We start from the raw sequence: 25873 nt of genomic DNA on the forward strand, positions 1-25873 counted from the left end.
AATAGAATATTAAAATTCGTGTAAATTCATTACTGAATTTTATTGCACTCGGTTGAATAAAATAATATTATGCTCCGCCAGAAGGCTCGCATAATACTAATTTTATTCAACTCGTGCAATAAATTCAGTAATGAACTTACACTCATTCAAATATCCTCTATTTATCACACAACCACCGTGTGTCGGAATATGTTTTTGGGAACTTTCCCGTAAATATGGATATTGCGCGGCCCGTGCAATATATTTTTGACGTGACGGTCATTTTAGCGTTTAAAAACATAGCGTAAAAGACGCGCTAAATGTTTTAGCGTTAATATACTATAGGCGGCGTCAATGAAACAATGACTCTTATTTCATTTTTAAAACCGGTCTTTATTTTGGGTATGTGAATAAATATAATATTAAAGTGTAAGTTCCATACTGGAATTTATTGCACTCGTTAACCATAAAATAATATTATGCTCGCCGAGAGGTTCGCATAATATTAATTTTATTCAACTCGTTGCAAATAAATTCAGCTAATGGAACTTACACTCATTCAATATCCTCTTTTCCCTTATTCATTCAAAAACACAACATATTCCCAACTCTGGGAAATGACATTAACTCAAAAAAATATGTGGACGTCACAGTACTTTTTAAAACCCGTCCCACCACGACGTCCATTGTATTGACGGCGTTGTTTTATGGAAAATTGGCGTTCACATTTCGTAAGCAGAATAGAGGAGACATTATGAAAATGGATGTGACATAAAAGCAATAAATAATGAGTCGGAAACAGAAAGAGCTACTCCCAAAGTATGAATATACGAAAGTTGAAGGATATAGAGTAGACTTTCTACGAAGGAAATGTTTGCAAAAATCATTCAAGGGAAACGAAAAGGGATCGAAGAAGCTTTTGAAAATGTCTGAAACAATTCACACTGGTATGGAAGTCCTCTGGCGTCAAAATTTTCTGTGCGATGTTGAATTGCTCTCTAACGATAGGCGGCGCTTTAAGGCTCACAGATTAGTTCTTTCGACGTGTTGCGATTATTTTTACGACATATTTGTGGAAAATTTTTCATCACACGATAATGCAGTGATCGAGATTGATGACGTTTGTGGAAGTATTCTCGAAATATTGTTAGAGGCAATGTACACCGGAAGAGTCAAAATTGAAGCGGGAAATGTTGATGATATTTTGTCGTCTGCTGCAGCTATAGGTATGTACTCAGTTATTGACGCCTGCGAAAGCTTTATGTTGGAACATGCTTCAAAAGATAATTGTTTACAGTTGCTTGGGACTTCATCAAAATATAACCTTAATCGTCTGACTGATTTGTCAATTGAAATTGCAGCGCAAAATTTCAAGACGGTTTCAAAACAACGACATGTTTTTCGTAATTTATCAGTTAACCATTTGATTTCGATTCTGATAAGAAACGATCTTGATGTTGATAACGAATTGATGGCGTTCCATCGCATGCGGTCTTGGATTGAAGAAGACAAAATTAGTCGTCTGCAGCATGCGGCTAATCTTATGGCAACTATTCGTCTGCCACTACTGGATCCGGCCGAGGTAATCGACAAGGTAGAATGTTTCGATTATCTCATGGAGATAGCGACATGTCAGAAAATGGTTAAGGAATGCCTTCATTACCATCTCATGCCAGCAAGACAGAGCCTGCTGCAGGTTGGTAAACTGTATAATCATTCAATGTACAAAAATGAAAGAATTGATAAAATTTTTAAAAAAATATTGGGAAAACACCGATCTTATTGATAACTACGTGTGTGTGTATTTATTTAACTCTCGCATGGAATACTATTCGTTCCACAGTTAACTAAACTTTCGTCGCACTGAATTAGTAGGAAATTAGATACAAGTATTGTCGTGCCTACAGATACTAAGTCGTGCCACGATATTTATCAACACAAATGTATTTCCGATACATTACTAGCATACTAAATAAATATCAATCAATTCATAAAAAACAATCAATAAATCAAGCAAGCAAGCAAGCAATCAATCAATAAGAAAAATACCTTATATCTTTGAGATTTAAAATATTATACTCAGTTTTAAATTTTCAATTCATTTTTTTCCGCAGAACGAGTTCACATCTTGTAACATCTATGTATTTTTCGCAACAAGAGAAAGTTAGTTAACATGTCACCAGCATTGAAAGATATGGGCGACTATCTTTTTTGACTAACTAAAACATCTCTTCGCAACCATTAAGAAGCTTAATCTTAGTCGTAAAATACATCTTGTTTTTACTTAATTTAGTCAGCAAGAACCGTTCCACGACAAAATGCGGTTGTGTGTTTGGTGACAGTAGGAGGTGCCCCAAGACTGGAGACTGAGCCCGTGTCTGATGACGTCATGGCGTACAAACCCGAAACTAGTCAATGGGAGCTTGTCACCAAATTACCAGCTCCACGGCAGCACCACGCAAGTAAGGTTATAACGCAAACTTTAAATAAGTAGGACGCACTTGAAAAGATTTTCGATATAGACATTCACCAATGGCAATTAGTTTTTGTTTCAACTCCGATAAACACGGCAAGTTTTATTTAAAATACCATCTGTAATAAAGAAATATCTTCCATACACTTCCATTCACAATATTCCTGTAAGTAAAACCGGAAAGAAAAATCATATAATTATGATTGTATTTTAAGTACCATTTTGGAAATTCTAAGATTATAAATTTATAAATTTCGTATGGTCATTTTTTTTGCTTATTTGGAAATATATTGAATAGTTTTGAAGTATAATTATCCCATCCCATACCAAATCAAATAACTATGTTATCCATTCCGTATCCACCAACACAGCATACCGTAAGCATGTCCGTCCCAATCAAGTCCATATCATTGTGTCAATTCCATTCCATCTATAATACCAACATCCCATCCCAGCCAATCTCATTCCACCCATAATACCCACGCCATATCCCATCCAATCCAATTTCATGTTATCCTATCTCCTTTATAATACCCACATCCCATACAATCCCATCCATAATACATTTTTCTCCCAATCCCATTCAAAATACACAGATCTCATCCAATACCATCCATAATGCCTTCACCGCTTCCAATCGAATCCCATCCATTATTCCCACATCCCATCCAATCTCATTTCATTCATAATATCTCTACCCCATCCCATCCCATCCTATCCCATCCCATCTAATCCCATCCCATCCCATCCCATCCCGTCCCATCCCATCCCATCCACTCCCATCCCATCCCATCTAATCCCATCCTATCCCATCCCATCTAATCCCATCTTATCCTATCCCATCCAATCCCATCCACAAGAGCCACATCCCATTCAATCCGTTCTGCATATACATAATATTACCATCCCATCCATATCATCCCATGCCTACCAATCCCATCCATTCCCATCACATGACATCCCATCCTAATTGCGCCTTGCAATAGTATATGGCATTTTATCCCACAGTTAATTTCGCGGCTTAACTTTATAGCTTTTCTCCAAAAAGTCGTACTTATGAGATAAATTATTTTGGATTAAATGACTAATTGGGGAACGCCTTTAACAAATTTTTAATTTGAAGAGGATCGACCCCCTAAACCCCTTTCCCCAAAAATCCAGTTACGAAAAATGCGTCCCTTAATTTTCCCCAAAGGGGGAAAAGCTTTTATTTTTATTTGCGAACATCCCCAAAATCATTTTTTTAAATTTTATTTAATAATTTGAAAACAATATAGGGGTTGGGAAAAGGTTTTTTAAAAAAAATTTTTTCCCAAATGTATTTTTTTTAATTTTTTTTCAAAAAAAAAAATTATTTTCAGGAAAATTCAAATTTTCTTTAAATATTTTTGAAAAAAACCAATGCATCCCAAAAAAAAGAAATTTTTATAAAAGGGCTCCCGAAATTTTGCGGATTAGTGTGATTTTTTCAATGAAAATTTTTAAAAATTTTCCGGGCTTTAATAAATTTTTTTCCCCCCAACAATTTTGTTTAAAGGGGTAAAGCTTTTTCTCACGCGAAATAATTATCCCTTTGATGAATTGTTTAACTTGAAATATCTTAGCTTTAATCGCTCCTGACCGATGTTATCTCGGCTGTTTCGTCATTGATCTATGAAACAGGAGGGAGAGCATCACAAGAGCTCTTGTTGCCCATGCTTTATGACCAATTATGCACAATTAAGAAACGGTTAACGAATTCTAGACCATTTCTATGTAGTTAAAAATAAGGACGCCTCTCCATTAACTGTCAACAAACCTGGTATGTAATTTGAGTTTCTATTCTTGGACACGGCCAAAAATAATGTTCTAATGAAATAATCAATTGTAAAACAAAACTTTGTTCTCTTTTTTCATGAATAACTTTCCGTTAATTGTTGCGCTTTCTGTTATTTATTATCTACATATTTATTCAGATGTGACGCCCACATAAATATTGCCTTTACACGATACATTCACGGTAGAATAATTGTGAACAAGAAAAGATCTTTATATTTTTGTTTCTCCCTGATAATGATATCAATAATTCTGTAATGAAGTAACCTTTTAAGCATGTCCTTCATACATATTCAGACATATTTTTCATTCATATAATGTTCTCTCATTAACTTGAATTCCATTACAATTCAAAGTATCAAAAAAGGAACCCAACGGCCAAAGATCGAAAAAATCGCCTTTTTTGTTTTTCAGATGTCGGCAAAATGTCAAAAGAATCATGACCATTTACTTTTTTTGGATTTTACTTCCTGTGTATTAAAACGGAAATGCTTACAGGCAAAAAGAACATTAAAACAATGTCGCATTTCCTCCCGGATAATCATTTTAAACACATGTCTGTCGGCTAAGTCTTAGCTTTTAATTTCATAGAATATGTAGATAGATCTAGAAATGTTTTAAGGGGTGTGTCAAAAAATTGACCCGCGGCAAAACATCGCATGTCTCTACATAGTGGATAATTATTATAAGTAATGGTTGACTTTCTGGATAATTTCAATTCATACATATACAATTGCTATAATGGAGAACACTATTTCTTTAGAAGTTGAGAATTATGACTACATCTGTTCTAGTTTCCTGCGTTTTGCTCATCAAAATTAGGTAAATTAAATTATAAATAAATAAAGATTCGCAATTAGTCTTATCCGTTATTTGTTATACATCCATTAATATGGTCGTTAATATGGTCGCTTTAGAAAAAAAAATCAGGAATGAAGAGGATTTTTACTTAACATTTAAGATATACATTTTACATATTTCATATGACGTTTTACTTGCTTCTAATAAATATTATTGTGTATGCTATTTGGTCATACTCTAGTCATTCTTATAAATCACTGAACCACCAAAAACATGCACCCATTTATTATTACTTAAGGATTTGCGAAAAGTTTTAAAATCTAAAAAAGGGGAGGGTAAAATTTAAAAATTTTTACATTTTTAAAACAGTTTTTCATTTTCTTTTCCGTTAATTATGATTTAATAAATTTTTTAAAAAAGCATAAACAAAAACGTAAAGCAATTTCCCTTTGGCTCTACGGGATTTTAAAGCTTATTTTAGTAAGTTTTCGGGTTTTAAAACTTTGCATTCTTATTAATATTTTACAAAAAAGAAAGGGTTTCTTTTAATATTTCTTTTTTTTAAAAAACGATTTTAACTTATAGCTATTCCCCAGTGACTACATTTAAATAGCAAACATATCACTGAATTTCCCGGTAAAGGGCGCTACATATTGACTTTTTACTTATAGCGACTTATATTTGGGAAACTTTCGGCATATTTAAATATAAAAAGTACCGTCCGGTTTGGCCCCTTTGGGGTTTAAAAAAAAATTGAACTTAAATCGGGGCCCTTTGGTTTTATTCCAGGGACAAAGGAGGGAAATATCGTTGTTAAAAGGGGCCTTAAAAAAAAACCTTTTTTCGGGTTTCCTTGGGGGACCCCCCTCTGGGATACAAATTTTGAAATTCTTGCGAAATTAAAAATTTTTCTAAAAACTTTTTAAAAAAGCCTGCACATTTTACAACCCGGGGGGGAACGTTCCCAAAATTTAATTGGGTTTTCTTTTGGCGGGGGAGGGCCCTTTTATTTACTTTTTAAGGGGTTTTTCATTAGCTTTTTCCCCAAAAAAATTATTTTTAGTTTAAGGAAATTGTTTTGGATTTTTTCCCCCTTAAAAACAACAAATTTAAAAAAATTTTTTAGGTTTCAGTTTTACCACACCGTCCTTAAAAAACCCTGCAAATTTTTAATTTTGTTTTTTGTGAAATTTTTAAGGATTCCGTTTTCCTTTTATTTTTGCTTAAATACTTTTTCTTTCTTCATATTTGCCCTATTTTTTTGGGATAAACCCTTTTTAGCCCCTTGTGGATTGGGATCTTTTTAAAAAAGCAACATATACAGGGGGAACGGGTTAATTTTATAAAAACAAGCACTTTTGGGTTAAAAAAACCCCTTATTTGAAATAAGTAAATTGAGAGAAACTATTCTCTTTTGAATAAAGCCTTAATGAAAAAATTTTCCTGGCATTTTATACCTTTTAACCTATTTTCAATTACCTGATTTTTATTTTGACAGTAAGAAAATTTAAACACATATCTCTACGAACTCAACCTATGTTGTTTTTGTTATCAATGTTCACGTTTTCTTATAAAAATACTTCCAGCTGCAGTCCTTAATGGATTCCTGTACATAGCGGGTGGAGAGGAGAAAAATGGAGTTATAGCACCGTCGAAGTCCATGTTCAGATTCGATCCTCGAACCGGCATGTGGATGGAAACAGCACGCATGTCCACTCCTCGACAGAGCTTTCAGCTAGGCGTCTTAAACAGCACTATCTATGCCGTCGGTAAGAGTGAAAAAGCTAGTTTTTTTTTAAATTTGTTCTCATAGTATATATAAAGGACATTTAATTTAAAACAGACAACAAAATGTTCAAACAAAACAGAAAAAAATGTATGTTCACAATTTTGAAGCGAATGGGTTGCGTGACAAGTTATACCAACATAAGTGAAGGCCTATCCCAGAGTTATGTAACAAAATGTTTACTTTGAAGTTACAAAACTCTTGTTTGCGTATTTTGATCATCAAGGCAGTAGAAAAAATATCAAGTATTTGTTGAAATTACTTATGATTAAAATGCAATCAATTAAGGTAGCTCGCTACTTTCCGACCGAAATTTGACAACATCTCAGATCTTGATGATTTTTGGTATACAGACATGTTGATATGTAAGCTTTACTTCTGCAGCATTATTTTACAAATAAACAGCGTTACTATGACGTCAAAGCGCCCTCTATCGGTGGCGGCGAAATTGCGTCTTTTTTATCAATAAACCAATCTGTTCTTATCAATTTTCATCCGATTTCATTCGTTTTAATTTTATAGTGTTCAGTAAATGTATGTCTTTGTAATGATATCTTTCTTTAACATTTGCTTAATAGTCTGCGATTCTACGTCATTTTTCTCTACGTTCTGACGTCCATTTATGATGCAAATATCGCGCGATATCGCTATAGAGATTGTGAAATAACAAAAAATCAACACGGTGAATTTTGCTATAATTTTTTTATCATGTAGTGAAGTCATGAAATAAAATATTTATGCAATAAAAAAATAGGGTCAACGCGTAAGATATTTTGCTATTACTATTTGAATATAAAATAAAAGGTGAGTAAAATGTAATGATTTTGGTGACGTCAAATATTTTTCTCAAGGAAATTTTCACGACTTTTCCGATAATTAGCATATTGACTGGAATGAAAATGTGTGAAAATTATCAACAACTATAGTATTTAGACATGTACCGTAAAATGTTCTTTTAAAAGTCCCGTCAGGTGCCTGCATTTCGATGAACAACTTCATTTATATACATGTACAACAAATCAGGGTATGACTGTCTGCAAAAGTTGGTATCAATCTCTGAAAAACTGCAACGAATGGTTATAACTACCTCGAGGACTGAAGGACAATTCAGAATATTGAAAGATATAATTAAAAGGCCACCTAAGTTGAAATAATACAAACATAAATTTTGCAAAGAATGTCAGAAAAAAAGAATGAAAAGGCTGGTGCAGTCGCTGTGTCATCATGATATGTGTATGTCGGAACTACATAAACTTCCATGTTATCATATGTAACAATTTCGAATTGTATATATCAGTTAGTAGGAAATGAACCAAATTTACGTTACTATAATGTATGATCATCTGAAAGTAATAATGATTTGTACGTAAGTCGTGAATCACTGGCATTTCTAATTATATAAATCTAGCAGACATTTATTTTAAAACTTTTCTACTTGTATAAAATTTATTTATTTTTTTAATCTATTTTCTCCCGCAACAAAATACTTGTAATTTATATTCCTGCACTAAGTGTGAGACTCAGATTTAAAGGAGGAATCACGCTCTCATGCTATGGTTTTAATTTCTCACGTATTTCACATAATTACAGATATTCTTATTTACTTAAAACTCGCTGACTCGCGGTATGCGTTTACTAGCGCATCTTTGAGGCGACCTGAAGCCGCGATCATTTCTCGAATCGAGGCGAAAGATCCGTTGATTTATTTTGTATGTTTATAATCAGAGAATTTTGCATATTAAATACAGATTCCCTTTTATTGAAGACGATCATGTAGGATCCTCAATTTGTGAGAATATGGTTGTAGGAGAAGCTCGTGTATTTTTGTCTGCACATAATGCAGTGCTATGTAGAGCGTATGAAAATAATAAACTATGCATTTTATGTTTTATATATTCTTATTTTTCAAATATTGGGTTTAACGCCGCTTTCAACAGTATTTCAATTATAGCTGAGGGAATTTAATGAAACCAGTGTTTCTCACAGTATAAACTTCTCTTCGGAAATAAATGACAGGAGTCCGAGGCGGACCTCGAAACATTTCATACACAGTAAACAGTTCTAAAGGATAATCTATTAGTACAATACGCAATCGTGTCTCGAATCCATACCTTGCGAATTCAGCGTAAGACCACTTTACCGCTTACACCGTGGCAACAGAAGAATATTCAAAGTTAAAAACCTGATTCTGATCTCCCTTAATAAGGCAGAAGTCCACTTTATTGTTTACATCATAAACACGTGTTTTTGGTGTGTGTTTTCGGGTTTCTTTTTTTCTATTTTTTTATTTTTGTTTTAAAGCAAACTGTATTGTATTAAAAAATGAACACGATAACGTCAACATAATACATTATTCGTATTCAGTGGTAACAAAAGTTGCACAAGTTATTTGATAATTATATTTTGTATTTAATTAAAATATACAGTATAACCTCTACAGAGAAATGCCCTTTGTTGCTTAGAGTGGTTGTTCTACAGAGGTTAAATGCAGTGGAACTCTTTAGAAAATAATATTTTGAGGGCCGCTATGTTATACTGTAATGAAAAAGCGGTAAGTAGGTATACGTAAATCCGAGTTCCAAAAAGTTTTATAGTTTGCCATTTTCTAATTATCATGACATTTAAATTAGATCATAATTATATAATCTATGTATTGCACAGACTTAAAAATGGTAACCAAAAATAAATGTTTTGTTTCTTGTACAGTTTGTTTTTAAATATTCTTAACATATTTGAATATTATTTCTGAATTTATTTATCACTTATTTCACATTTGTATGCATATCTATTTTAATTGCATTTTTACGATGTGTTTTGACACCGAGGCTCGTCTGCCTGTATGTGATTTTATGAAAGTATTTAAAAGCTGAATGTAACGGAAAATAAATGTTCTAACGGGTATAAGCTAAGCAACCTAATATTCTTACTTCATTCATACAGCAATATGTGAATCTTATTTCTTTGCGCTGAAACTAGTTAAAAATTCATATAATAATATAACACTTTTCACTCATTCATTACAAACAAACATCAAATTATAAAATTAAAATTAAAAGATGTATGAGACTGCGTCCTGCGTATTAGAAAAGTATTTAAAGGGATATTCAGGCAAATAATGACAAAAAAATTAAAATGATCTTATGTACTCAAATCACGCTAAAATGACATTTCTTAAAGTTCCAGCATGAATTTCTGTTTAAGTTCTATATATTTTGGGTTTGAAGCGTAAATATATCTATTTATGTTGAACAAAATTTAGACGCCAATAGAATCACCAAATTGTTTAAAAACAAGTCATGTGACTTTAACACACCCTTGAAGTTACAAAAACAGATATTGTGGATATTATATGATTGAAACAAGTCTAAGTCATTCATTTGACACGTTCGATAACGTTTCCAGAGTTCACTGAAACAACTATTGTGAAATCCTATAGCTCTAACCTGACCCACGCGGGTCAAGTTAGGAAACCACCATTTTATTCTTTATATGGAGAAAAGTTTTGTTCCTTAGACTGTCTAATGTATTCATTTTGAGGGCATTTACAGAATAATGAATGAAAATATCAAAACTAAGAAATGAAAATTTTGCCTGTGTCTCCCTTTAAGATTAAACATTGCAAATGTGCTCATCTAGCGCATGCTTTCAATGAGAAAATAATCAACAATTTAAAAAATATACATTTCATCAAGTTCCTGTGTTGTTTATTCTTACTATCGTAATGTTTGACGTAAGAAAATTGTTATTTGGTATAATTCTTTGAAGTCCAACGTCTATTAACGTCACCAAAACCATTACGTTACATTCCCTTTATTTTATTTTAAAACAGTAATAGCAAAATATCTTACGCGTTGACCCTATATTTTTATTGCATAAATATTTTCCTTCACTTTCTCACTACACGCTCGTAAAATTATAGCAAAATTCACCGTGTTGAATTTTTTTTATTACACAATTTTTATTGCGATATCGCGCGATATTTGCATCATAAATGGACGCCAGAACGTAGAGAAAAATGACGTAGAATCGCAGACTATGAAGCAAATGTTAAAGAAAGATAACATTACAAAGACATAAATTTACTGAACACTATAAAATTAAAACGAATGAAATCGGATGAAAATTGATAAGAACAGATTGGTTTACTGAGAAAAAGACGCAATTTCAGCGCCACAGATAGAGGGAGCTTTGACGTCATAGTAACGCTGTTTATTTATAAAATAATACTGCAGAAGTAAAGCTCACATATCTATATGTTTGCATACAAAAAATCCTCAAGATCTGAGATGTTGTCAAATTTCGGTCGGAAAGTAGCGAGCTACCTTAAACGATAATATTGAGAAAAAAATGATTATATAAACAATAAAGAACATTACATATGTATATACATGTACATGTTTATATAAATTTTACTTCTTTCCGTAAACTGTTACATGACATGTACATGCACATGTATATACACATGTATTGTTCACTTCCATCCCTGGTATTTTCACACTTCCATCCCTGGTAAGGTATGTATTCAAATCATCAGGGATTGATGATTATGCAAGGTTCCGTGTATTGATCGACATTATTCTATGCGAAAAATTGCAATATGAAAATGAAAATTTATGGTGTTTGCAGTAAGCCCCTGCATGGCGGTGAAAATCGCCAAAAAAAGAGAGGAGACTTCGACCGATCGCTAAAAATTCCGCCTAATTTGTGGCCATATATTTATCTGATCTTTTATTGTATCTCCATATTATTGTTATACTATTCTGTTAAGATGAATCTAGTTTTATATGAAAATGAACAGGTGGAATGGACATTCGCCTGACAATGGAAAGTGTCTTTTCTATCAATATAATTTTATATACAGTACAACATGTACTGATCTCAAGTATAGTTATAGGACACGCCAAGAATAAATATTATATATATCTCCAGCATATTCTTACATAATATATATACATTTTACATTTTCAAATTAAAGTATTTTTGTGTGTGTGATTTCTTACCTTAACGGTGCAATTGCAACAATGTGGATAATAATAGCTATTTCTTGAATTTCAAACTTGTGTACATTTTGATAGTTTCTACAAATTTGTCGGCTGTTACTTCATTTCTTTTTTACTGTCTTGCAGAAATATATACATGTAACCGTCGGCTCCTCCCTAAGGCATAAGTTATATTTGAGTTTGTACAGAGTCAAGTTAGTTTAGTTTTATATCTAACCTTCATTTATTTGAGGGGTAGTCAATCTGTTTCATTGACACATTGATACATATTGATACATTTTCTTGAAGACATAATAAACACCTTGGTTAGTATCCAACTTGAGCCACCGAATTATCGTTTTTATCAATTTTAAAGAAGCCAGCGATTATCTGTCTCGCTTTTGCACCTTTAGAAATAAGTTCAACAAATAAATATAAAAAATAATAATAAAAATAAATAAACAGATAGACAGATAAATAAATAAAAATAAATAAATAAATAAATGTCATTTGAATGCTTTGATGCACACGCAGTTTAGTGATAACATTCTGAACAATTTTCATGATACATATCTTTGTCCTAATTTGCTGACATGTTTTTTGTTAACATGATTTGACAAGGAATGTATTTGAAGCTGTACAAGATGATATATGGCAACATTTTTTCTACAACTTGATATAATATAATAAGCACATGTTCCATTAACAGACGGAGAGTAAAGCCATATAACAGACCAAGCTGATTCTATAATGCCAGTCATGTACTCGTTTCTGTAAAAAAGATACAAAATGCAACACACACCCACGTGTGTGCGTGTACGTGTGTGTGTGTGTGGGGGGGGGGGCTGGTAAACCTTACATAGCGAGGTGAATGTGTTGTTTTAGCCAATACAAAGTGAGGTTATACCTACATTGTGAGGTATACCTCGGAACATTAACCTTCATTCCGTGAGTCATTTTAGGTTTAGGAGCCTAACATTGTATATAAATTAGGTTTAGTTTAGGGTTAGGAACACATTAGGGTAGGTTAAGGGAACGGGTTAGGGTTAGAGTTAGAAGTCAGTTAAACAATAAAACAAATACCTCACATTGTTATAAAAACAATGTGTGTCTTGTCATGATGTAAAGATTGAACTTATAAAAGAATAAAAGAAAACGATTTTTTTGCAAAACAGGTTATTTGGTTTATTGCAGGAAAATAAAATGGTTAGCAGGAATATTTCAAACTGATGAATAACAATGAACTGGAAATTGATAGCATCCTAAAAATTGAAGTCACGTTTATTTCTTGGGATTGTGCTACATAGGAGGTTGTGTAGCACAATCCCAAGAAATCAAATGGTTATTAAAATTACCTGAATATAAATTAATCAACCCCCCAGCATTACAGTTTAGCAAAAAAAAAATATTGATTTTCGTGTAAACAGGAAATAGGTAGGACATTTTATAATTGCTTGAATATAATATTCCGTTCGATTCGAATATTCTAATCAAAGTGCTGCAGCACTGAATGCGACGGACATGCAACCGGAGAGACATTAAGGCTTTTTTTTTTTTAGAAAAAAAAAAGAACAAAAACAAAACACAAAATATATATCAGAGAAAATTTGTTCCATACAAGTTCGAGATTTGTAGAGAAATATATATTGTGTCCCAATCTGATATAGTTCAGATTTTCTACTTTCAAGCATTTAAATACAGAATGAAATTTATGCCTAAAAACTCTGGTCAAACGTGTAAATCAGTGTCCTTATCGATTTATTCCAAGAAATGATATGTAAATAGGAAAAAAAACTGTCAACGAAATATTTCTAAAATAAAACCATGCAAATAAACTTCAAGCATAATACATTATATATGTGAGAATGCTATTTAGAATTGCTTCGTGTTATATCATAGTGGGCATATAGACAATAAAATATAAGTCATTTGTATTTTTATTTCTCTTGGATATGTCTCATTAAAAATATTTTTGGTTAAAATCATCAGCAATTAATAGTGTATTTTTTTAGATTTTTTTTATTAACAAGGTACAGATGTAGAGGCCAGAGCACATCGTTTTTATTTTAATTTAAATGTCACTTAAGCACTACAGTGTTTAGTTGTCCTTTTCAATTTCACACTAAATTCCATTTTCAACTTGTTTGCTTCTTACAATTGTATAAAATCTCTAAAATTATTGCATGTAATCCGCTGGTTTATTACATGTATAATGTGTACTCCCTAATCGCCTGTCCAAAAATAGAATAGCTGAAGCAGAATCTATTTATAGAATAGCGAAGGTTAACTCATATCGAGACCTAGAAAAATATGTAAACAAACCACAAGAATCGGAAGTAGAACTGATATTATAACTTCCTTCAATTAATAATACCATGAAAGACTACATGGTGGTAAAGTGTTGAAAAACTCTCTTGTTACATGCATTTTCAAAAAAAGATATTTATACTAACCATTGTACTGTATCTAATTTATTAATAACTGCTGAATATTCAGCTAAACCCGCGGTATGAGTCACGAAATTAGTTCTTCTTTTATTAATGCGCGAGTTATTCTAGAGTCACGAAAAACTTTTGATTTGTTAATAATAATGTTTTGTATAATGTAGAAATATTTATTTCCTACTAATAATTTCTTGGAACTCAGAGCTTACACCTTTAGTATAGTATAATTTGCTGTCCTACTTTTTCGACAGCGGTAAATCGTTTCGGCAGTAATTTGCATATTGCGCAATAATACTACGGGACTACAACGTTTTTATCAATCATTCACTTATTCGATATCCTGTATTAATGAGTTCAAGAAAACTGTTATAAAAGGACTATCTGATGTAGTTTTACAGCACTGTCATGCATTAGAATGAATAATATGAGGTTATTATACATTGTTGGGTACAATATTCAATTCTATTGGACGTGTGTACAGCTGTCAAATCTATATTGGATGGTGCCGCAGCCGGACAGAACTTTGCTATTGAAGTGCAATAAAAAAAATATATATATATATTTTAGACTCTGAAACTGGAGACGTTGTTACATGGGGTAAGGTATACATGTATTTCTATATACATGACTCTGAAAATGATAACGAGGCTACAGGGGGTACGGTATACATTTGATATGGATTTGTTATGGACTCGTAAAAAGCTTAGATCCAATTATGAACCCTTTTGGAACATAACGTAGTTCAAACGCTGAAGGTATATTGGTTATATTTTTAAGGAGGATATTGAATGAGAGTGTGGGTCCAATGCTGTATTTATTGAACGTATTAAAGAAATTATGCGAGCCTATGGCGAGCATTACATTATTTTATTAAACGAGTTCAATAAATTCAGTAATAAATCTAAATGAATGTAATATTTTATTTATCACATTTCCAAACTAAGAACAGTTGACAGCAAAAACGAATCACCTTTTCATTGATGCGCTTGTAGTGCAACGCGTCTTAACGCTATGTTTGTATAACGCAATAGTCATAAAATGATATGCGTAGTCAAATTTCAGTTTGTTGTTGTTTCGAGAGAGAGAAAAAAATCAGTATATTAGACATCCTTGTTATGGTTACACTACAGGTTATGATGAATCCCACGTGGCAACCCCTGTATTATCTCACATAAATCTTGAACATTAAATATTCTAAACCATGGTTATTTGTTCCTCTCTTGATGTGAAAAAAAGTAATTGTCATTCATGTCCTTAATGTAGTCAGACATGACCAGGAAAAAAAACGCCAATTTGGCTTAATGATCAACAAGCATATTTAATACTTCTGGGTCGGTCATCATTCGTTTAGTTAAGATCTTTTGTGTTTTTATTCGTCCTCTCCTCAGTGAAATAATAATAGTAATAATATACGGACGGGATATACGAGAGAATTTTCTTTTTTGGATGAGATGTTTACATATGATCTGAGAGCGTAATATCCAGTCTGTAATCTGTATAACGACTTTATACTATTGAAATTTATATACCTTATATAATAAAGAAGAAATAACTGAAGAAAAATGACAAGCTAATTTTAATTATTATTTCTTTCAGAGACATAGATAACATCTCTGTTTCTTTTAAGATTCCTGATGTGGTGCCTCATAAGAATCATTTTGTTCATGCATTTACGTTATTTTCAGTACATTGTCCGGAGTCATTATTTTATAAGAAATTCAGTGTTTTTATTATATTATTCGGGTAAATATGTTTTGTACTGTTTAATGTTAATTGTAAATTGATTGGACTTTAAAAAGAATGAATGAATAAATGAATGAATGAATTTATTTGCTTATTTATTTATTCTACAAAGTTGCCTTCTCGAGGCACAATTCGTGACTGAAACTTCGTGTCTTCGCGTTCTTGTAAATGAATGAATGTTTCTTTCTTTCTTTCTTTCTTTCTTTCTTTCTCTCTTTCTCTCTCTCTCTCTCTCTCTCTTTCTTTCTTTCTTTCTTCTTTCTTTCTCTCTCTCTTTCTTTCTCTTTCTTTCTTTCTTTCTTTCTTTCTTTATTTATTTATCTACTTATCTATCTATATTTATTTAATTAAACTTCTAAGTAAATGAAATCGCGTTCTAGTGACACAATTCGTGACTACGGTTGTATAATTGAAACTTCGTGTTATGGTGATATAAATATTTCACAATCGATAACGTGAATTAACGCACGTGCTGAGATACAAAATTAGCATGCCAGTGAAAGTTTGCCGTTAAATAAAGAAACGGTATATTTAAACTTCATTGATTGCCATGTTTTAACATAATATACAACAATTATCAACAATGGTAGCGTGCCGAGGACACGTTTGATATGACGTTTAAGTATTTTTATACATTCAACTAAAAATGAATTTGATAAACTAGAATTTCGTTCATTTCATAATCCATCAGCAAATTTAGTTGACTAGTAACCTCCCAAAATAATGCCATTTAAAACATAATAAACCGTGACCCCCCACCAACCCCCCCCCCAAAAAAAACAAAAAAAAAACAACAACAAAAAACAAACAAAAACAAAAAAAGCCCTCATGCATGGGCTATAAATCTGAGCAATCCTTATTTCTTTTGGCTTTTGGTCAGTTATATATCGATAGTAATTTAGAATTTTGTATAGAAAAAAAACACCACATACGCTTCCTTCATTACATATTATTTCACTTCTATAGGTTAAAATCATCTTACAATTACATACATATTTGCATATCCTTAAAGGCACATTATGCCTCCGAAATAAATAAACTTTTACTTCTTAAGAAAGAGCAAGCATAAATTTTATAATGTTTAAATGATTGTTTTTATATAACTTATTTCAAATGCTTATTACCTAAAGAAAACAGCGATATATGAGAAATAATTTGTCATAAAAGAAGCAAAACGTAAACAAAGTAGTTTTTTGACTTCCATACAAAATACTAATTCACTATATCTGTACTTTGCCAAAAAAAAAAAGCAACAGATGAACATGATGGCCAGTAAATAACTTATTGGATGCTAGAAAAGTACTTCAAAGTTGAAAAGCTTTTGAAAAATAAAAATAAAATCATTTCGGAGGCTAAATGTGCCCTAAAATCTTCCCTAAGATGCTTATAAAATGACGATTTACTTTTTTTTTTAGATATGTATACTGTTGATTTAGTGATGGGATAGATAATTTATAAATATGAAAAATGAAAATTGAGACTATTTAATTCAGCAAAAACAATCAATATTTTTTACATCACTTCCGGCAGTGATAGGATAAAACTTATTCCGAATGGATTATTTTAAATGTGCATAATAACAATATTATCAACAGCTATATCAGTAGCAACATTATATAGCACGTTAATCTTGACCTCCGATTTATGACGTTATCCGTATTTATGACATGTTACCGGAAGTGGTTAACGTCTCGTAGATCAAATATCTAATGTTTGACGGAAATACTTATTTGAATAAGTATCTCGCTTGAACAATCATAACATGGTTAACGTTGTGGTAATAACAGCAAAATATGATATGAGCCGTGTCATGACAAAACCAACATAATGGGTTTGCGACCAGCATGGATCCAGACCAGCCTGCGCATCCTCGCAGTCTGATCAGGATCCATGCTGTTCGCTATCAGTTTCTCTACTTGTTATAGAGTTTGTAAGCGAACAGCATGGATCCTGATCAGACTGCGCGGATGCGCAGGCTGGTCTGGATCCATGCTGGTCGCAAACCCATTATGTTCGTTTTGTCGTGACGCGGCTCATATATTAATGTCATTATAATACTCTCATGTTGAATACATCTTTTGTGTAAAAGTTGTTTGCCAAGTCTGCATGAACAACAATAAGACATAAAGATCCAACATGTTTAAATATATAAATCTATCTTTACTATATGAAACTGATGTTAAAAATATACACGGGCGGCACACGATAATGTTGAAAAAACCTTTGGCACAACCATTTTGTATATTGTGCAATTTTGTGATTTAAAAGAATTGATGTACATTTATATATGCAATAAAATATTATCAAACCAAATGCATGTTTACAGTTATCGTTCTAAATATCCAAAAGTATTAAATCTTTAGTATTTTGGCAGTATTTTGTTTGTTTGCTATTGTTTTCTTTTCAGCATCCAACTGTTATCCTGTTACACTTTCGACTTTTTCGTCAAGCGGCCGGGTAGTACAGAAAAATAATTATTGTCTTAAGTGGAATGATTATCCTTTTATCTTTTATTTCAATTTTGCAGGTGGTCGTATTAGTCACGACGATTCCCTTGCCTCGGTAGAGCGGTATGATCCCTGCCTTGACCGTTGGGAAGACGTTGCACAGCTTTGTTGTCCTCGTCGATGTGCTGCCGTTGGCGTTTTACACGGAAAATTATATGCTGTCGGCGGCTCGGGTAAGTGATATTATCTCTTGTGTATTGTTTTAGTGGGATACAAACTATATTGATGCAAGGGCTACTTGAGTTAAAACGGAAAGCATCAATTACCCGATTCTCGGGGGGGGGGGGGGGGGGGGGGGGGGGGGGGTCTTCCTACAAGGGATTAGCAGTCAACTTGTATTCCGTCATATGTGAATTATTTTCGTCGATATGTAACTGAATTAACTAAAAAGCATTATTTGTTACAGTTTGTACTTGCACATTGTCTGATATTTACTGTCACGTTATAAATGATGTAAAGGCCCGCCCACTGTATGTCGTTTTCGCTGGCCAAAGCAATATTGGTCACATAAGAATGAATATATTTTATAGAAGAAATGTTCATCCGTGATACATGGTTAGCCGTTCTGATGTTTTGAAGTAATGGCTCAGCCACCAGTCCTCTTTCAGTCGTCCGATAACACCCCCCCCCCAAAAAAAAACAACAACAAAAAAACAAAACAAACACCCTGGTGATTAAAAGCTGTGTACATTATTATTCAATACAACTGGAAACTGTTTTCGGTTTAAACGTTTCCCAAGTTTGAAGGTCTGACAAATGTTTTTAATTATGTACGCAAAGTAAAATACATTGTAGTGTTTAAAGATGACTGCCAGTTGCTGGAACGAACAATGTCAAAGCTATGCGTTTGGACAGCCGTTATAAGTTCCGGCGGAGCAAAAGCCACGCATAAACCGTCTATATGCATTGAAATAGTGTGGAAAGACTCAACTCAACCAACTACGAGCTTGAAATGTAGAAAAGGCACAAAAATTGTCTAAATGCCTTAAAATAGTGGAGAAAGATTCAAACAAGTTAAAATGCTATAAAATAGTAGAGAAGCACATCAAAAGGACCCCCCCCCCCCTTTGAAATAGCGCAAAAAGACAATACGTATACTTTTTTATATGTACCATTATTATTAAAACATAACAGTAAAAGCCGCAAATAAACTACCCAAATGTTTTGAATAAGTTGAAAAAAGACTCGAAAATGTCTAAATGTTTTGAACTAGTGGAGAAAGATACGGAAAAAGTCCAAATGCTTTAAAATAGTCGTGAAAGATACAAACACTGTCCAGATGCTTTGAAATATTGGAGAAAGATCCAAAAAGTTCAATGCTATTAACTAGTAGAAAAAAGACACAAAAAACTTCAAATGCTTGGAAATAGTCGAGAACGACAAAAAATTCAAATACTTAGCGAAGCAAAACATGATAAAAAGACCAAAAGTTTTCTAAAAGTTGAGAAAGACACGAAAAAAAATGCAGATTCTGTAAAATATTGGAGAAAAACGAGAAAAAAATCGAAATGCGGTGAGATGGTATTGGAAAGACACGTACATAGTCCAAATAGTTTGAGAGAGCACAAAAAGACATCACGAATGTACAAACGATTTACCTAAAGTGGGGAAAAATACAAAAATGTCAAAATGCGTTAAAAATAGTGGAGAAAGACACGCAAAAAGACCAAGAGCTTTAAACTAGTGGAGAAAGACACGCAAAAAGTGGTGAAGATAGAGACAAAAAAGTCCAAATGCTTTTAAATAGCACAAAAAGACAACACGAATGTATCAACGATATTCTCAAGAAAAAGATTTGCACAAAACATTAAAAATGCCTAGAAATAGCAGAGAAGTGAAAAAATATACGAAAATGTCGAAATGCTTTTAAATAGTGGAGTAAGACACGAGAAATTGTCCAAAATGCTTCAAATAGCGCGAAAAAAAAAACCCCAACAACAACAACAAAAAAACAACAAAAATACTAAAAAAAACCCCAAAAAAACAAAAACAACAACACATATTAATTGTTTTGAGGTGACAACAGACACTTTCCGTGGTACTCACATAAATGTCATTTAAACCAAGTTATTTTAGTAATAATTGTTATTTATTTAATCTTTGTGCATTAAATATCGTTGATCATCATAAAAAAAAACATATTTGAAAAAAATGCCTTTGTAAATGATTGATTTTGAATAAAAATCCTAAAATTTTAAATCGTCATATCAAAGTCATTTTTTATTTTTTTGTCATCAAACTTTTGGAAAATAACCATACTTATATTATCTGGGGAACCGTGTCTCAAATTTTTTCTATCTTTTCTCAAAAAAATATTACGTAACGTCAAACATTTTATGCGACTTTTTTCACCATACATATTACGTAATTAAAGATAATTAAGTCGCTGATTGAGCAAACAAAAATCCCTGACACGGTTCCCTCCGTAAATGAATTTCCTTTCATGTGCTTTAAACCGCATGTTAATTGCTTGATTATTAAAAAAGTTATGCCGATTCAAAGTTAGTCCGACCCGCATCAAACGAAGTGTCATAAATCGGCTGTTCTCTCTCGGACCCCTACGTTTCACGCTAAATAATTGCATAATACACAAATATCGCACCAGAGAGGGTCACAAGTTGCGGTAACATACTCTAACAACATTTTATGACCCAGTGACATCTGACCAATTAAAAAGCTGCTGATTAATATCAGTTTATAGCCGAAATTTCTTCAATTCTTAACGTGATTTACTGTTCGTCTGGTATCTGTCGCACATGTCACGTGACTATCGGTAAAATTTGAGGCACTCAGTGGGGGGAAATGGAACGCATTTGCGCACCGCTAGCGGGGTATTTTATTGTTTCCTTTTTGAAGTTTATTATTATTATCATCAGCATTATTATTGTATTATACCAGTGTCACTCTGCCTGTGTATGAAATTCCGTTAAAATATGAAATAAAATAACAAAAAAACTGAGCTTCTGACAGTCTTTTAAAGTCCATTGTAGATGTATACAAATAAGAACGGGATATTATATATTTTTTTCCACCAAATTGATAATGCTTCACATATTTTAATAGAAATAAAAGGTATTACTCGATCATTATGATCTGGCCTCCTTGACTTCTATTATCATGAATATCATCTATGCACGGCATAGAGATCCAGTTTCTACCGGGATAGACAATAAATTTTATACTTTGTCCCAGGTTTATTAGTACTGTGTTCGATTTACTGGCGGACAATTTATTCAAAGCATTCACTGGTAATATATTTTAATATCTTTTTTATTGATTCATAGAGAAATAATCATCCTTTGACAATGGTAAAAATGGTTTAGAAATTTGTCATTGACCCCTTACCACAAGTCAAATAGGCGTTCACATAAATTATGTCTGTTTTTTTGTTGTTGTTTTACTAGACATTTTTAGAAAACTAGTTTGAATGTAAAGCAATCCCTTGAATCCGTACAAAAGTCCATAAAGTCAATGTAATATCTATCAGATTAACAGGACAAACAAATTATTTTTTCACACATTATGGATATTTTAGCAACTACATTTTTTAATCAACCCCGTGGTCGTGCGATTTACAGCTATGCTTAATTACTTATGTTACATACATTATGTTACGTACATTGGTTTATAGTTTATTAGTTTATTTCAGTCTCTTTCATATGCATACATATATACATAAAACATATTAAAAATTGATAAAAAAATACATATGACCATTCTACAATAGAATTATAAGAGACTATATCATATATATACTTATCATTATCCATTTACAATTGATATTTAGTTCCTATTGTTAACAGTAAAAATACATTATAAGACCATTTTACATCATAAAAGTTAGATTATCCCCACTGACCTTCAATAAAAAATAAATGAAGAAATGCTGTAAGATATTTTGATAATAAATCTCTAAGTGTTCTAAAAAGTGGCATCTCTAAGTGTTCTAAAAAGTGGCACTATTCCACAAATTTAATAAAACTATATCACCCATGGTCAGACCATGGATGATTGGTCAGTGGTGATATTCTATACATTAGTAGGTAAAACAACTTATCATGTTTAAAACAGATATGTTTCATTTGTATCATACAAATTACTATCATCACATTTGTACAATAAAATTTACTATCATGTACTATAAGCACCGATCATCTGAAAAAGATGTTAAAAGACTATACTAAAATTAATTTAAAAAAAGAAACTAAAACACAAGTGGTCTGAAAAACCTTACTTGTACAATATATTGTAGCGGAGTTGAAGAATATTGTAACAGGTTTTGGCTGTGACTTTAACAATATCAATGTTGGAGAGAATAAATACAAGTTTATCTTCATCAGAGAGGTCAACAAATTCTGGCCTTATGTTACGTGCTTTTTCTAACATAGGTAACCTAATGTGCTCATATGCATTACAAGATAATAATACATGTTTTTCACATTCAACTGTAATTTTACATATTGGACATATCCTACTGTCAACAGCAATGTTTTCATATCTACCAGTTTCAAGCTTTATGGGAGCTACTCCACATCTGAATTTCGCTAGTGCAGACATGTGTTTACGTGGCAAATATAGTTTACAATAATTTTCAGTTTTATAATCATTTTTTAACAACTTATAGGTTCTCAATTTATTACCACCATTCCCATTTAGACTAACATTCCTATTAAGCTTGGTCGACAATTTCTTAATTTATATAAAAAAAGGCTAAATAAAAGGTAGACGATAAAATGTTGAGATATTCATAAAGATGTACAGTATTTGTACGATACATGTATTACGAGTAGTATGGGGCGGTAATTCACGGATATATGGAACTACCGATTTCCCTCATTGATGCCCCAACAGGGGGCGGAGCGTTATCGATAATTGACAGGTTACGCGAATAGCAGATAAAAATGGGATAGGTATCGTTTTAAAACGTTTAAAAACACATTTTTTGGACTAACTGCTTCAATAATTAAATCACGAATGTTTTCAGAAAAGGTTAATAAATTTAGTAAGCAAAAAATCTCTTTTTAGGTATTTTCAGTGATAATTGACTCCGTTGTCACCTTAAGAAAGACATGCGTAAACATTCAGATGTTTTGAAATTACCGCGAATGTTACAAATAAACAGCCATTTTAAATAAGTAAGGAGTACACAAATAAAATGCACTTATGCTTTAAAATGGTAGTGAAACTTCCAAATGCTTATAAATTGTGTATCTATGACAAAGCAAATAGGAGAATTGCTTTAAAAATGCCTCCCCATCGATTTCATAGCCATTATACATGTCTATCAACAGGCCAGAATGTAATAATTTTTTTCCTGGATATTTCTCTTAAAAACGAGATAGTATGCGTTTATTTACAGTTTAATACTTTGATTCAGAGGCCATCTCATCACAGCCATCAACATAGGAACTATTGCCAGCAATGCTTTTTATAAAAAAAAGATATATTTAAGTATCTCCAATGCATTTTAACTAAACTTTATTATTCTGGTATTCTTTCAATGATACAGTAACATGTGTGTTGTCAATAATGTACAATAATGTTTATCTGTTTTTTTTATTTCAGGAAATAAATACATACTAAGTCGTGTGGAACGGTATACGCCTTCTGAAGACAAGTGGGAAGTCCTAAAGTCTCTAAACACGCCTCGTTTCTTTGGACATCTTCTGCCAATCAATGGACACCTGTATTTAGTAGGCGGGGCTGCCATAGATGACCGTGGAAATCTGATGTGTATTGAAGATATTGAAAGGTTATTGTTTTCATAATCGATTAGGATACTGAACGCGTGACTACATGTGACTACTAGTATTAGTTTATATAAAAATGACTGACTGCAAAAGGCCAGTCGAAAGTTTTCGATCCTTTCCGTTAGTCTTCGGATAAGGATGTGCATATTAAAATAAACAGTTCTTTAATAAGTTATTATAAAAACCGAAAATATAAAGGTTTGTCTATCGAGGATATTACGGATTTGGTCATAAATTTACGTCAATGGGCATGTTTAATTTAAACTAATAGAGACTAAATTTTCCGTTAGATGTCAAAAAATACATTCTTTTTTCGTTTTACAAAGGTTAAACCCTCTTTTTATTAAAATCTGAAGTCACCAGGTAGAAGTACTGTCAATCCGTATTAATTCCGAGATGATTATGAAAAATAATCGAGGTGTTCCGACTGGCATTGTGTCTTATGTTGGCCCCGGTAATGTTATTATCAAAATACATGATAAACGCGCGTCAAAAGCATAACGTAACCGGTTTACGAAGAAAACAGAACGAAAAGTAGAATTACCATATCACACATATACTTTTATGCAAGAACAAAACGATTAAACTTTTTCTTTCCTTGCATTAACATATGTATGTACACTATGACTTATTATATACCTGGTCCTGTGGACTTTGGTTTTATACGCTTATTATTGTTTCTGCAAATATATTAGGTAAGAGAACAGGTTCATTAACACCAACTGCTATCCTTTTCTTAAAACTTTTAAAAATGAATAAATAAATATTTCTATTCACTAGGTTTTCGCCTGATATGAACCAGTGGAGTTTCATCATGAAGATGCGGACACCAAGGTCTGAGTTTGGATGTTGCGCCATGAAAGAGAAAATCTACATACTTGGTGGATATAACTGGAATGAGAGTAAGCGTCCGAGTGAAGTAGAATGTTTTGACACAGAAACGCTCGCGTGGTCAACACTTCCGGAACAAAAACAACCTCTTGTCGGCGTGACTGCTGTAATGTTGACACTGTTTGACAAACGAAGAAATTGAAGATTAGGACGTTTTTTTGTTTAAGTAATGAGCTTTTAAAGAAAATTATAGTAGATATGATACGCTTTTATCTGAACTTTGATAAATGTTTAAAACTAAAAAATACTTTTTAAATTTGGTTATCGTATATTAACCTTTTACCACATGAGCATATTGCGAAAAATGGCCGTTTTCATTGAAAAGCCTCCTGTAACAAGTTCAAACTGCTATGAAACTATGAAAAATGCTTCAATATTGATGAAACTTGGCACAAAGTTGACTAGACCATAGCCTCTGTAACAGCATGCTCAATCGTAAACTTCCTGTTACCATGGCAACGGGGGGACGTCTCAAAATTGCCAGAAATCACTATTTTGCATTGTTTTTTTCCATCAAAACTGATTAAAAAGTGCTGCAACTTCGTAATGAATTGAGATAGAGTAAAAGGCTTTTTAGCGTCGGTCACTAGTTACCCTAAGATCGACCTGGGGCTATTTTTAGCCTGTCACATGTCCAAAATTTTCTTGAGTCTGTTAATGGACGATACTGTAAAATACGGTGTTAATTACGTAACCTTCAATGTG

At 32.5% G+C, this 25873-nt stretch overlaps 1 protein-coding gene across 1 annotated transcript; it reads left to right on the top strand.

The window, feature by feature from the left end:
* Positions 1–716: 716 nt before the first annotated feature.
* Positions 717–25408, top strand: LOC132746649 (kelch-like protein 31). The gene is made up of 6 exons (XM_060735872.1): positions 717–1675; positions 2273–2441; positions 6655–6837; positions 18548–18700; positions 24093–24279; positions 25058–25408. Exons 1-6 carry the CDS (start codon positions 767–769, stop codon positions 25308–25310), a joined length of 1854 nt encoding a protein of 617 aa, XP_060591855.1. The 5' UTR covers positions 717–766; the 3' UTR covers positions 25311–25408.
* Positions 25409–25873: the final 465 nt, after the last annotated feature.

The sequence above is a fragment of the Ruditapes philippinarum genome, unplaced genomic scaffold (genome assembly GCF_026571515.1).
Source record: "Ruditapes philippinarum isolate M1 unplaced genomic scaffold, ASM2657151v2 ctg1076_1_1_1_1, whole genome shotgun sequence".
In the NCBI taxonomy this organism is placed as follows: Eukaryota; Metazoa; Mollusca; class Bivalvia; order Venerida; family Veneridae; genus Ruditapes; species Ruditapes philippinarum.